At 30.8% G+C, this 12,303-nt stretch overlaps 1 protein-coding gene across 1 annotated transcript; it reads right to left on the bottom strand.

The window, feature by feature from the left end:
- Positions 1-498: 498 nt before the first annotated feature.
- On the bottom strand, positions 499-3,013 carry LOC106784142 (aminomethyltransferase, mitochondrial). Its single transcript, XM_014743359.1, has 5 exons — positions 2,661-3,013; positions 2,248-2,588; positions 1,652-1,971; positions 1,510-1,592; positions 499-1,144 (listed from the first exon to the last, which is right to left on the bottom strand). Exons 1-5 carry the CDS (start codon positions 2,956-2,958, stop codon positions 807-809), a joined length of 1,380 nt encoding a protein of 459 aa, XP_014598845.1. The 5' UTR covers positions 2,959-3,013; the 3' UTR covers positions 499-806.
- Between the last annotated feature and the right edge of the window lie 9,290 nt (positions 3,014-12,303).

The raw sequence follows: 12,303 nt of genomic DNA, 5'->3' as shown, positions 1-12,303 counted from the left end.
TTCATATATTTCGTTCGACGTTATTTTTAATATTTATATATACGCGATAAAAGTTGTATATACAAGGATATAATAAAATTGATCTATATTTATTGTATTTAAAATATCAATGAACTAGATCTATTATATTTTTCTGTTTTTACATACAATTTATGAGGTCTATTAACGCGGTGACTTTCTTTTTGTCTTCAACATATAATATATTAAGATGTAAGCGGTCATTGCAAACTTGAACTCATAGTTACAAGAAGAGCAAAGACCGTTTTTCTCGAAAAAGGTTGTGCTTGGATTATTATGATGCGATAATGGTAATATATTGTAATTTGAACATATGCAATAAATGGATATTTACTTTTAGGATTATTGGATTCGAGAATATTTTTTTCAGTCGATAATATAAATTCATCGATATGAGATATATTTAACAATAACAACGTTTAGACATAATATAATTCACATAAATTTTGAAAAAATAATAAATATTTATATACCTTCATATAATATATCGTAGGTGTATTTTAAAGAAATATTATAATAAGCACAACATGTCAACGACCCCACTTCATTAAAAAAACGAATTCGATTATTAAAATCAAATAATGATGGACACTTTTAATTGTTGGATGGGTGATCGCTTCGGAATACTGTATCTTGTTGATTCCAGAGAACAGTAAGATAGCTTCTGTGAAAAATGTGGGGTGTGCTGAGAAGGCTTCGTAGAAAAGTTCCTCAAACTCGTAAAAGGGAGAGTAATAAAGAAAATATTATTAACAAGAGATAAAATAAATTCCTATGAATGATAATCATTATTTAGTTACGTAATATTTAGTCTTTACGAAAGGCATTTTGGTCACAGTTGCTTTGTAAGTCTTCCCTCGAATTTCTACTAATACACCTTGTCCAGATTGTGCCAGATCTGGTGGTATATAGCCCATAGCAATTGGACGCCCTAAAGTAGGACTTGGAGCACCGGAAGTGACGCTACCAACTCGTTCACCCTCCGGGGTTAATATACTTGCACCTTCTCTAGCAGGTGGTCCTAGTCCTAATATCAAACCAATTCTTTTTTTCGTAGTACCAAGTTTAATCTGCGAAAGAATCCTTTCGGCACCTGGAAAATTGGCCTCCGTTCTTCTTCTCTTCGCTACATAAAAATCATCTTTTTATTTTAAAATTTCACGGAAAATAATACTGGTTTTTAAATTTTAAATGAATGGATTTTAAGAATAATAAATTTTAACATTTACCAATCAAATGATCGGTTTTAAATTGACAATGAAAATTTTGCATTTAATGTTATTGCTTATATCTTCGCTTGATTATAAGATAATAATTATATTTATAAATATTGTATTATTTATTATTTAAGCTAATATCAAATTGATTATTATCTGTATTAAATTGAAACAAATATAACTTTAGCTTAAGATCGGTTATTTGATCGGTTACGCTATAAATAAAAATACATTAATTGTCTGTAGATTTATATTGTTAAAGAAAGATACTAACCTACCAACCAATTGAGGGCAGCTTCAACTGGCGTGACGTTGTGATCGATATCGTGTCCGTAGAGGCAAAGTCCGGCCTCCAGTCTGCGGAAATTGGTGGAAAAATTCAGTAGAGCCCCACCCTGACCACCTGTAGATCCTACCTTAGGCTGTCCCTAGCGCCAAGTCCAGCGAGTTTCACCTCCTGATTCTCCAGGAGCTTCTCCACTAGATCACATGCCTTAATTCCTGGTACTGATATCTCGAAACCATCCTCACCGGTGTATCCGCAACGAGATATTCTAACGTTGATACCCAAGACATTGGTTATTACACTGCTCATAAATTTCAATTTCGATAGATCGATTTGAAGCAATGGCTGAAGGGCCATCGATGCTGTTGGTCCTTGCAATGCTATTAATCCTTGCTCGAGAGGATCCAGAAATTCCAAATCGACTAATTTATTTTGTTTTTTAAAGTTCTCCTACAATAAAAAACCTGTGATTATCTTAATCTCTGTAATATAGTATAGAAAATATAATAGCGCTGGCAATTGTGACAATGGATTAAGAGTCAAAACATTTAAAAGACTAATTTTATATTCAATTTTATATTAAAATTTGTTTATATTATGTTATAAAATAAACCAACGAATAAATTTTTACGAAATTTGTTGATTTAGTAGACTGTCTTAATTACTGATACAATTGTATATATGTAAATGAAGTAAATAGTTATAAACATAAAAAACGATAATTACCGCTTGTAATAATAATAATTGTGTGTCCTCTTTTCGTCTTCCCGCATTTGAAACTAAGAAATACTGATCATCCTTGTCCTTAGTAATGATCAGATCATCGAGTATACCTCCGTTCTCGTTAGTAAACACAGTAAGTGTAGCACTACCTTCGTTCAATTTTTTTAAATCGGAAGTCGTTAGAGACTCGAGAAATTCTCCTGCATATTTCCCAGTAACACGTGTTTGCATCATATGACCTACGTCAAAAATAGAGGCGAAAGTTCTCGTATGTCGATGAGAAACAGCGATCGCTTCTTTGTATTGTACCGGCAACAGCCATCCTGAGAAATTGACTATTTTCCCTGGAAACATAAATTCTAGGTCAACAAAATCCAATCGATAATTAAATTCACTTATAAATCTGAATTACTTGCCTTCCTTTTTAACATGCAGATCGTATAAACAGGTCTTTTCTATTTTATTCAAATTCGTAGTTGTAGACATTGTTCGCACCATTGAATTTCGAATTAGTCCGAGGAGGCCGGAGTATATCGTAGAATCGATCAAACATCCTAAATACGTTATAGAACTCTTGCGTTTTGGCCTAACCTTCGAAGTTGATTCGAGGGTCGACGATTTACGAACACTAACATGGAATACGTCCAAACATTTTTCTATACCTTCAATACGGTATATACGTCTATAACGAAAATTTAAACGAAACATGATCATTTGTTTTCAATGATTCCTTCTTGACTACTAGTTTATTCTGATCGACTCGCGTAGTATAGACCATCAAGCGATGACCCTCGTGAACCCGGCCACTATCCTCAGACTCGGAATCTCATTACCTTCTTTAAATATTTTAGAATACGATATTTTATAATCACTTCATGTGATACTGTTATAATGAGTATGCGTTATTTTTTCGTTATTCTATATAATACGTCGTCTTTCTTTCATTTATTTCGGTAATTTATAGATTTAAATATATTATGTAGTTTGTTTATTCGAGTTATGTTACGAATACGTATTTTAAAAAAACATTTGTGCATAATTTATATTCCGATCTAATATCTTTATTAATTGGCGTTTCGTTTCAATCATTTTCATTATCTGCATCTATGTAAATTGAGCTACTAATATTTTTTTAATGATTATTATTTTATCCTCGATGAGAGCAAGTTATTCGTTCGAAGTTTAACGCTGATAATTATGCATTAGATTATTAAATAAAATAAACTTCCTCAGAGAAGCGTTATTATATAAAAGAGAATATTATATGAAAGATATAATTCGAGTATCGCGTTTTATAGTTTGATTCTTATTATAATTTTTATACATAAATTTAATAAATTGTGCCCGGGCCTGAAAAATCGTTTCAAATGTATATGCTAGATAATGTATAATATTTTATATGATAAATCCATGTTTTTCTTCTCTTGTAGCAATCAGGCTAAGTTATCTATTTTTTGTGCTCTTAAGAAAGGTCATGATATTAAATTCATTCTTCCGATAGAGAGACCATCGACGATAATATCGAAGCATGAACGGAAGAGGGTAGGTTGATCATAGTCACGAGACTTCAGATGCTTATTAAATTTTTATTGTACCACGTAATAATAATAATAATAATAATAATCAATAATCAATAATCAATAATCAATAATTAATGACAATAATGATATAATCATAATAATAATAAAATAATAATAATAATCATATTTAATACTTCAGCGTAATATTTGTCGAATTTCCTTTTTACTTTTCACTTATTTTTTTTTCTTTACAATTANATAAAATGATCCTACAATAATTATCATCTCAAAAATAAAGTCGTGACAATAATGACAGTAATAAATTGTTTTAGCATTAATAATATAATAGTATTAATTATAATAATAATAATAATAATAATAATAATAATAATAATATATAATAATCAATAATCAATAATTAATGACAATAATTAATGGCAATAATAATAATAATCGTTTCTTATCATAATAATAGTAATAGTGTTATAATAATAATGATAATTCATCATCGTCGGTAATAATCCAGTGACAAATGTCAATATTTATACAACAGCGTGTCGAACGGAGAAACGACCTTAAAAAACGAAGACAGTATCAATGTTTGTTCATACATTTTGTTTGTTAGCTTCCGCCGTTTAATTTTCCCGCTCGCCCTCATAATTCTTATTTCTCACTCGTTCTCGCTTTCTCTCTCTATCTTTCTCTCACACACATTTTCTCTCTCTCTCTCTCTCTCTTTCTCGCTTTATCCGATATCTCTCATTCTCTCTCTCTCTTTCTGTTTTTCACGTTTTCGAACTTTCACTCGCACATTCTCTCTCTCTCTTTCTCTCGCTTTCGATTTGTATCCTTGTTTCTCTCACACACACGCACACTTTCTTCCTCTGTCTCGTGTGTTTTTAATACGATTGATGTAAAAATGTCCCTGCACAGTCCGACGAACGCGTGTGTGTGTGTACGTTTTTCTATCCTTCTCCTTTCAACCCTTTCGGCTGTTTTAAACACTCGACGCTTTTTACCGCATATTTTTTTGAATCGCGCTATAAATATTCTCCTTCACTCCGAAAATTCATATCGTGTCTTATCATCGTATTCTTTTCGCATCACTTTTTTCATCCGTTATTATTTTTATATATTTTTATATTTTTTTTCGTTTTTATTTCTCATTTGTTGAACTCACGTGTTGACACATTCACTCACACTGGTAAATCGGTTTGGTAGTGGAGGGACGGTAGAGGATTGTAGGGGATTGTTAGGGGGTGTTTGGGTCAGAGGGGTTGTGTTGGGCTATGGAGAGGAGGAATTGGTGGCCCTGAAGTGATGCTGACAAAACCATGACAATGACAATGATGACAATAATAATATAGTAATAATAATGATAATAATTATTATAACAACTCGATTGCGTGGCAATAATGGTCGAGACGATAAAGGGAAGGGAAGGGTGATTTAACGGCGACGATTATGGGCTAGGAGTAATTCTAGTTTGTAGAACAACCAAATAAGGAACTTTGACTGGATTTATGTGTTGGCTCAATGGGGGAAAAATGGGAAATAAATTAATATGCCGCGGTTAAAAATGATAGGACCCTATTGACTGATTGATTTCACGGTCCATCGGTCGGCGTTCGATGTGGCTGTATATATTCTATTATTTCAACAGTTCTTTTTTATTCCATTTAAAAAATCTTTAGTAATTTAGAACAAAAACAAATTGTCAGCACAATGATGGACGACGACCGAGGGACTTTAACTATTTTTACCGATCTTTTACTCGCAAACGACGAATATGAAAATCATTTCGTCGTTCGCAAAACGTAGAGTGTATCTCTAATAGACATAATATGTATATATCGGAAAATATTACTTTGTTCGATCATTCGCGAGATTAGAAAAAAAAAAAAAAAATAGAAAAAAAAATAATAATAAACATTTGTTCGAGATATCTGCTATATAACTGTTTCGTTAATGCGACTTTTGTCGTTCTTCTACATCGTTATCCGTTATTATTATTAAAACTCTCGATCTTTTTCTTCTAACATCCTTATTTCCGCACGATCATTCTTTCCATTATCCTCTTTATTTATTTATTTTCTTTTTTTTTTTTTTCTCACGAGATTGTCCTCGTTCACGACGACGAGTGCCTCTATACAATATATTCATAGATATTAGTTGTACGTATGTGTTAACATATTTCTCGCGAGAGAAAGGAGTTATATATCTAATATAACGCGATGGATATTTTTTCTACTTTCATTCGTTTTTTTTCTTATTTGTCTTTTTTGCAAATTTTCTTACCCTCTTCCCTAGACTGTAGGTTTTTTTTTTCTTTTTTTTTTTTTTGTTCCTTTTCCGCTCTCGTTCTCTCGCGATCAATCACGTTCTAAAAATGGAAGCCGCTGGAAGAGGGCTGCTGATATCGTCGCGAAGGAGGACGCATTCGCGCACACATATTGCTCGTAACGCGATTTTAGCGTTATTTTTATTTTTCATTTCTTTTCGATGCCGTGTACTTACGTAGGCGTGCCACGCATGCACATACAACATACATATATGTATATTTCTATATATAGATATATATATATATTTTTTTTAATAATATGGCTATTCTTTTTTACTTTCTCTCTTTCTCTCTCTCTCTTTCTCCTTCTCTTTCTCTCTCTCTCTCTCTTTCTCGCTATTTTCTTCTCTTTTATTTTTCTTCATTAAAACTTTTGGTCATTGTAGAAAATGAAACAAGAAACGAGTCGTCGTCGTACGTAGTTTTGAATTATTTTACTATTTTTACTCTCTTTTATATATTATCATAACAATAGTAAGAAAGGAAAAATGATTTGCTTCTTATTTTTTGTTTTTTTTTTTGTTTTTTGTTTAAATATTTGCCTATTGTCAACTTTATATGTAATAATAATATATTTGCGTCATATTGTCTGCTAATTTACTTAACTCACGTTATTTCATCCTGATTCGTTTCATGACCTCCATATTTTTAGCTATTTTACTATTTCTTAAATAGAGACCTTTTCTGTTTACTGAAAGGGAGAGGGACTCATTTTTTTTGTCGGTCGACACGCAATATGTAATTATCGATATTGAGGTACGCTTTCTTACCCTCTCTCTCTCTCACTCTCTCACTCTCTCTCTCTCTCAAACACACATTCTTTCATTTTTTCACGCTTTCATTCTGACTGCATTCTCTCGATTCTCGCTTTCGATTCCTGTAAAAGGTATTTTGAAGTTTTCGATAATTCTAACAGAGTTTCAATCACTTTTGCTTTATCTATTCACAACGATCGTATTTGATAATCAATAATAATAATGAAGATAATAATATTAATACAAAAAAAAAAAGTAATAATTATATTAATTAATAATAATCATAGTATTAATAATTTAATGATGATGACGATGATCATAATTTTCGATAATAATTAATCACGACTCGAATACGCTATCGATCACTCTCCGAATATAGGTACAATAATTTTTTTTATCTTTTTCACTTAACTCCTTCGGTTCTCAATTGCATTCCACATTAATGATCGCTTAGGTCGTCGTATATCTATACATATACATATACATATATATATTTATATATAATTTATAAAATGAAAATAGGTACAATTTTGGACGCTTTTCTTTATCGAAAAAACGCTCCGAATATTTAGCTTTTATTTTTTATTTTATTTTATTATTATTTTTTTTTTTTTTTTATATCCCCTTAGTAATACCCATCGGTTGCGATTTCTAGTTCATTTGGTAGTAAAATTTTGTTTATATTTTCTCACTCATTCTTGTTCGCTCGCTTGCTCACTCTCTCCTTCATTCATGTATGTAATTTACGCTCTTTTTTTCTCTCTCTCTCTCTCTCTCTCTCTCTCTTTCTTTCTTATACATATATTTTCTTTTTCTAGCCGTTTCAGTATCTTTCTATTAACGTCCGCTTATTTATCTTTTTTTTTTTTTTCTTAAATTTTCTTTTCATCGGAATCAATTCCGGGCCGATACTTATACAGTTCGAAATCAATCTGTTTCATTATTTCTAGAGAAAATTTTAGCAATCTTCAACGTCGTTCAGCCTAAAACACACTCATAATTTATTCGCGATTAATTTCTAAAGACGAGCTTAAATTTAGAGTTGTCGGTAGTCTGCGCGCAATTCTGGCAAACGATGAACAATCTTACGAATTCGCGATGGTTTTATTGGACGAGGAGAAGGGAGTCACTCTTTCACCTATATCTTACCGCGCTTTTTTTTTTTTCTTAAATGTTTTTTTTTTTTTTATTAAATATTAATTTAATTTAATTTTTTTTTTTTTTTTATTAGTAATCGTGTGGGATACCTTCGCAACGCTTCTCCTTAATAATATTTACACTTATCGTTAATTAATGATTTTTTTTGCTACATCAGCGCAGCCTCCACCTCGTCCTTTATTCTTCTCCTTCTTCTTCTTCTTCATCATCGTTGACACTTTCAAGAAAGGCTTACTCCACAAAAGCGTCAAAGCGATGCCCGCGAAAGATCGTTCAGCCGGAAAATGCGAGAAGACCGGCCCGACTATTTTCTTCCGTTATTTTTTATTCTTTTTTTTTTTTTTTATTTTATTTTGTCTTTATGGTTCGGCTTTCTTACCTCCGCGTAACTATCGGCAGATAATCGGCTTCTTAATTTCGTGGAAAGGATCTTCTTTGTTCTGCGTGTCGCACTGAGTTGCCACCCTATCTAAAGTTAATAGTATATTCCTACTCTAAGTTTTCTATAATTATTATGTATCTATAACAAAACGCGCAGCTTTCAACGTATGCCTCTTCATTTATTTCTTTTTATTCTTCTTCTTCTTCTTCTTATTATTATTATTATTATTATTATTTTTGTATTTTTATATTTTTAGTTTTTTCTTTCTTTTAATATGGGAAAATAAATCTTTTTGTTTGCATTATTTTGTTTCACAGGAAGGCCCTTTTCGCGAACGCACGAAGCCGATTTTCTGTACGATCTAATTCTTATGCTCTTTTTCCATCTTTATTTCTTTTTTTTTTTTTTTTCTCCTCAACCCTATATCTAACAAGAGATTTTACAAAACGATGCTTTCTTTTTTCGGAAACGTCGATGTGCAGTGTTCAATAAACATATCGATTTTCTTGCATTTTGTTACTCTTTCTTATATCTAATAATATTAGCAGTAATAATAATAATATAATTTATCGAAAGTAATATTTTTAGAATCGTTCATTTGATATGTTCGTAATCGGTTAAAGGACTTATCTTCGAGATATCATTTTAACTATTTACGTCCATTCAATTGGTCGAAATACTTTTTTCTTTGTATTTTCAAATTTTGTTTCTTAATCTTCCAAATGTTGGAACAAACATCTTTTTTTCAATTTTAATATAAATCGATATCTCGAAAATAGTACTCCTAGACTCTTCGAAAGACCACTTTTCTTTTTTTTGCTATTGTAACATAAATTTTAAACGTTCCTTTATTGTACAAAAGAATCTTTCGATAAATCGTAATATTTCGATAGTTCAAGCGCGTAATTCTCTCTATTTATTATTATTATTATTACGTCACATTATCGAACACTGCCAACGAGTACGGGTTCACAATCGCACAATGAATTTCGAATTTTTTTCCTCGCTCATTACTTCTTACATCTCATTCTTGTTCTATCGTTCATAAAAATGCGGAGGCGCACTCCTTCTTTCGAAAAATAACAATCATAATAAAAATAAAGTATTCCTAGACACGAAAATTCCTTCATGCAAAAAGATTATTAATCGCGTGTGTTTTATATGTTCTTTCTTGTTTTTTTTTTTTTTTTATTTTTTTTTCTTCTTAATAATTTGCCTTTGATCTCTCTCACTCTTTCTCTTTCGCTCGTTTCAAAATTGATGCGTCACGATATTACCGAAAAATTCTTTTTCATATTCTTTGTCAAATATTACAGACATATACGTGTATATATATATATATAAATATATATACATATATATTTATATATATTTCGTAATCATTATTAGAAAATTCTACACAATGCGGAACTCATTCGTAACCGAAAGAGATTGGTGAGTTAACGTCCGATATATTTTTAAACCTTTTCTCTCTCTTTCTCTCTCTCTCTCTCTCTCTCTTTCTCGCTATCTTACATTCATTTATTCATTCATTCATTCATTCTTTCTGTTACTTTCGTACAAAAATGAATCAGATATTCTTTCACAAGCGTACACTATCTCTTATTCTCACACATTCTCGTGTACTCATTTATTATTCTTAATGATTGTTTCCTAGGTACTTTATTTCTTTCGTACATACTTTTTGTTATTTTTTTTTTTGTTATTTTGCGCGTCGATTATTTCCCAAAGTTAGAAATTGTGTACAAGCTGGTTGCTACGTACATGGCGCTTGGAGGATCCTACGTATAGTCTTTTCTATATCATTTTCAATTCAGAATTAGTCGTTGCGGTGTCGTTCAGAAAAAGGAAAGAAATTTCTCGACGGAAATTTCTCATACGTTGATCACACAAGGGCCAAATAGAATAACCTTTTGACCCTCGGCTTACGTCATAACCTTTTCTAGATATTAACTTTCTCTGTTCATTATCATTTCTAATCGCACGCCCCTTTTTTTTTTTATCGTCTCGATGAGTCGACATTAATTAGCCAGTGCTGTTAAAAAACATATTGAAATTTGTCCGAGCAGGAAGGTTTTCTTTTTGGTCGTTAGCCGAAATATTATGGCCTCTTCTTCTTGATGAAAAGAAAGTTTGCATATGTTTTCATTAATCTTCCTTTCTTTCTTACTCTTACTCTTTCTAGATTATTTTTTTGTTTGTTCTTTTGTCACCAGTGGATATAGTTTTAGTATTATTTTTGATATTTATCTCTAAATCGATTTCTATTTCATCTACTTTTCTATTCTCACTTTTTTTCCCCCTTTTACATTTTTTTTCTTCTATTTCTTTTTGGTACGCCGAGAGGGTATCGTTTTTGAGATAAAAAACTGCACTCATTGGCGTGGGTCCTTGGTCGACGACGTATGGTTGTTTGTGCGACATTACGAGACGAGGGGCAATAGAAACAGTCACCTCGCTCGCCGATCGACAATAGGGTCGCATTTGAAAATTGTTTATAGCGATAACTAATAATATCGGTGTGTAATAGTAGCAAATAGAGTTGATGAATTATAACTAGTTTTTTTTTTTAAATGTGATAACTGATAACGAAAAACGAGAAATCGAGAATGCGAAGATACATTTCATTTTTTATATTGTTTTCTCGTATTCAGGAATGGACATAAATACCATTTGATTTGAACATGTGTTTTAATTCTTATTAAATGATTCCTTTCACTTTAACGTAATTCATCGTTATTTATCGTGAACGATTTTCATATATTCGATAGAATCCAACATAATTCTTATTTTTCGAATTCCCGATGTCTCGCAGACAAGATAATATGGGGTAACGATTATTACTTTTTTTTTTATTCTTCTTCTTCTTTTTTCTTTTACTAATAAATGCAAATATTCTCAAAATTCCGTATGACAATCGTTAGCGTATTTTAAAGATTTCGTTCCATTGGTTGGTTGGGCTACCGATCGTGAAATTTGTTTATAGAAACCATTCTAAAAGAAAAGAAAATTTTAGAAACAAGGCCGATAACAATCGAACTGATTTAAACAAAAATTCCATTTTAATGATTATTTCATTTGCCTAAGAAAACGTGTGAAAGCCAGAATTGGAATTATACAATATTATTTATCTCTTCTTTTTTTAGGTATGCTAAACTGATAACATAATAATAATAATAATAATAATAATAATAATAATAATAATAATATTAATAATAATAATAATAACAATAATGACAATAATAGTAATAGTAATAGTAATATAGTAATAATAATTATAATAATAATAATAAAAATAGTTTTATCTAATGATGGTGATGATGAAAATGACGATGACAGTGGCAATATAAAAGTAAGTATAACGTTAGCGTTACCTAACAAAAGTTGTAGCAGTAAGTGTAATAGTACTAATAAAATAATAGTAGTGATGGTAGTGTCGACACTACGAGTTGTTATAGACGAGATAGTTATGCCACCCGTGCAAACATGTGTTCGTTAAGACATTAGAAATTCGTTAGACAACATGCGTACATATATATATATATATTTATATATATGCATATATAAACATGCATAGATAAAAAACACAAGATAAAGAAAAAGAATTTGTTGTGTTATCTAACGAAAATTATTTTATAATGTATATATGTCAGAAAAGATAATGAATCTATAAATAAACGTTCTTGTTCGATGAAACAATGAAATTTATGCTGAAGCGTCTCTCTCTCTCTCTTTCTCTCATCCTACTAAAGAATAGTAACTAAAGAACCGTAGTTTAGTATACGTGTAAATTAAATCGATTTACTTAAAACTATACGCGATAGAAATAAGATCGCGTGTTTCAAATGTATTATATAATTAATTATTTAATAAACAATAAATCGATTGAAGATTATGAATAAC

This window comes from Polistes canadensis, unplaced genomic scaffold, assembly GCF_001313835.1.
Source record: "Polistes canadensis isolate GaletaPanama2010 unplaced genomic scaffold, ASM131383v1 scaffold_31, whole genome shotgun sequence".
Classification (NCBI taxonomy): domain Eukaryota; kingdom Metazoa; phylum Arthropoda; class Insecta; order Hymenoptera; family Vespidae; genus Polistes; species Polistes canadensis.
Note: the sequence above shows the minus strand (reverse complement) of the source record. Positions and strands in the feature narration are given on the sequence as shown.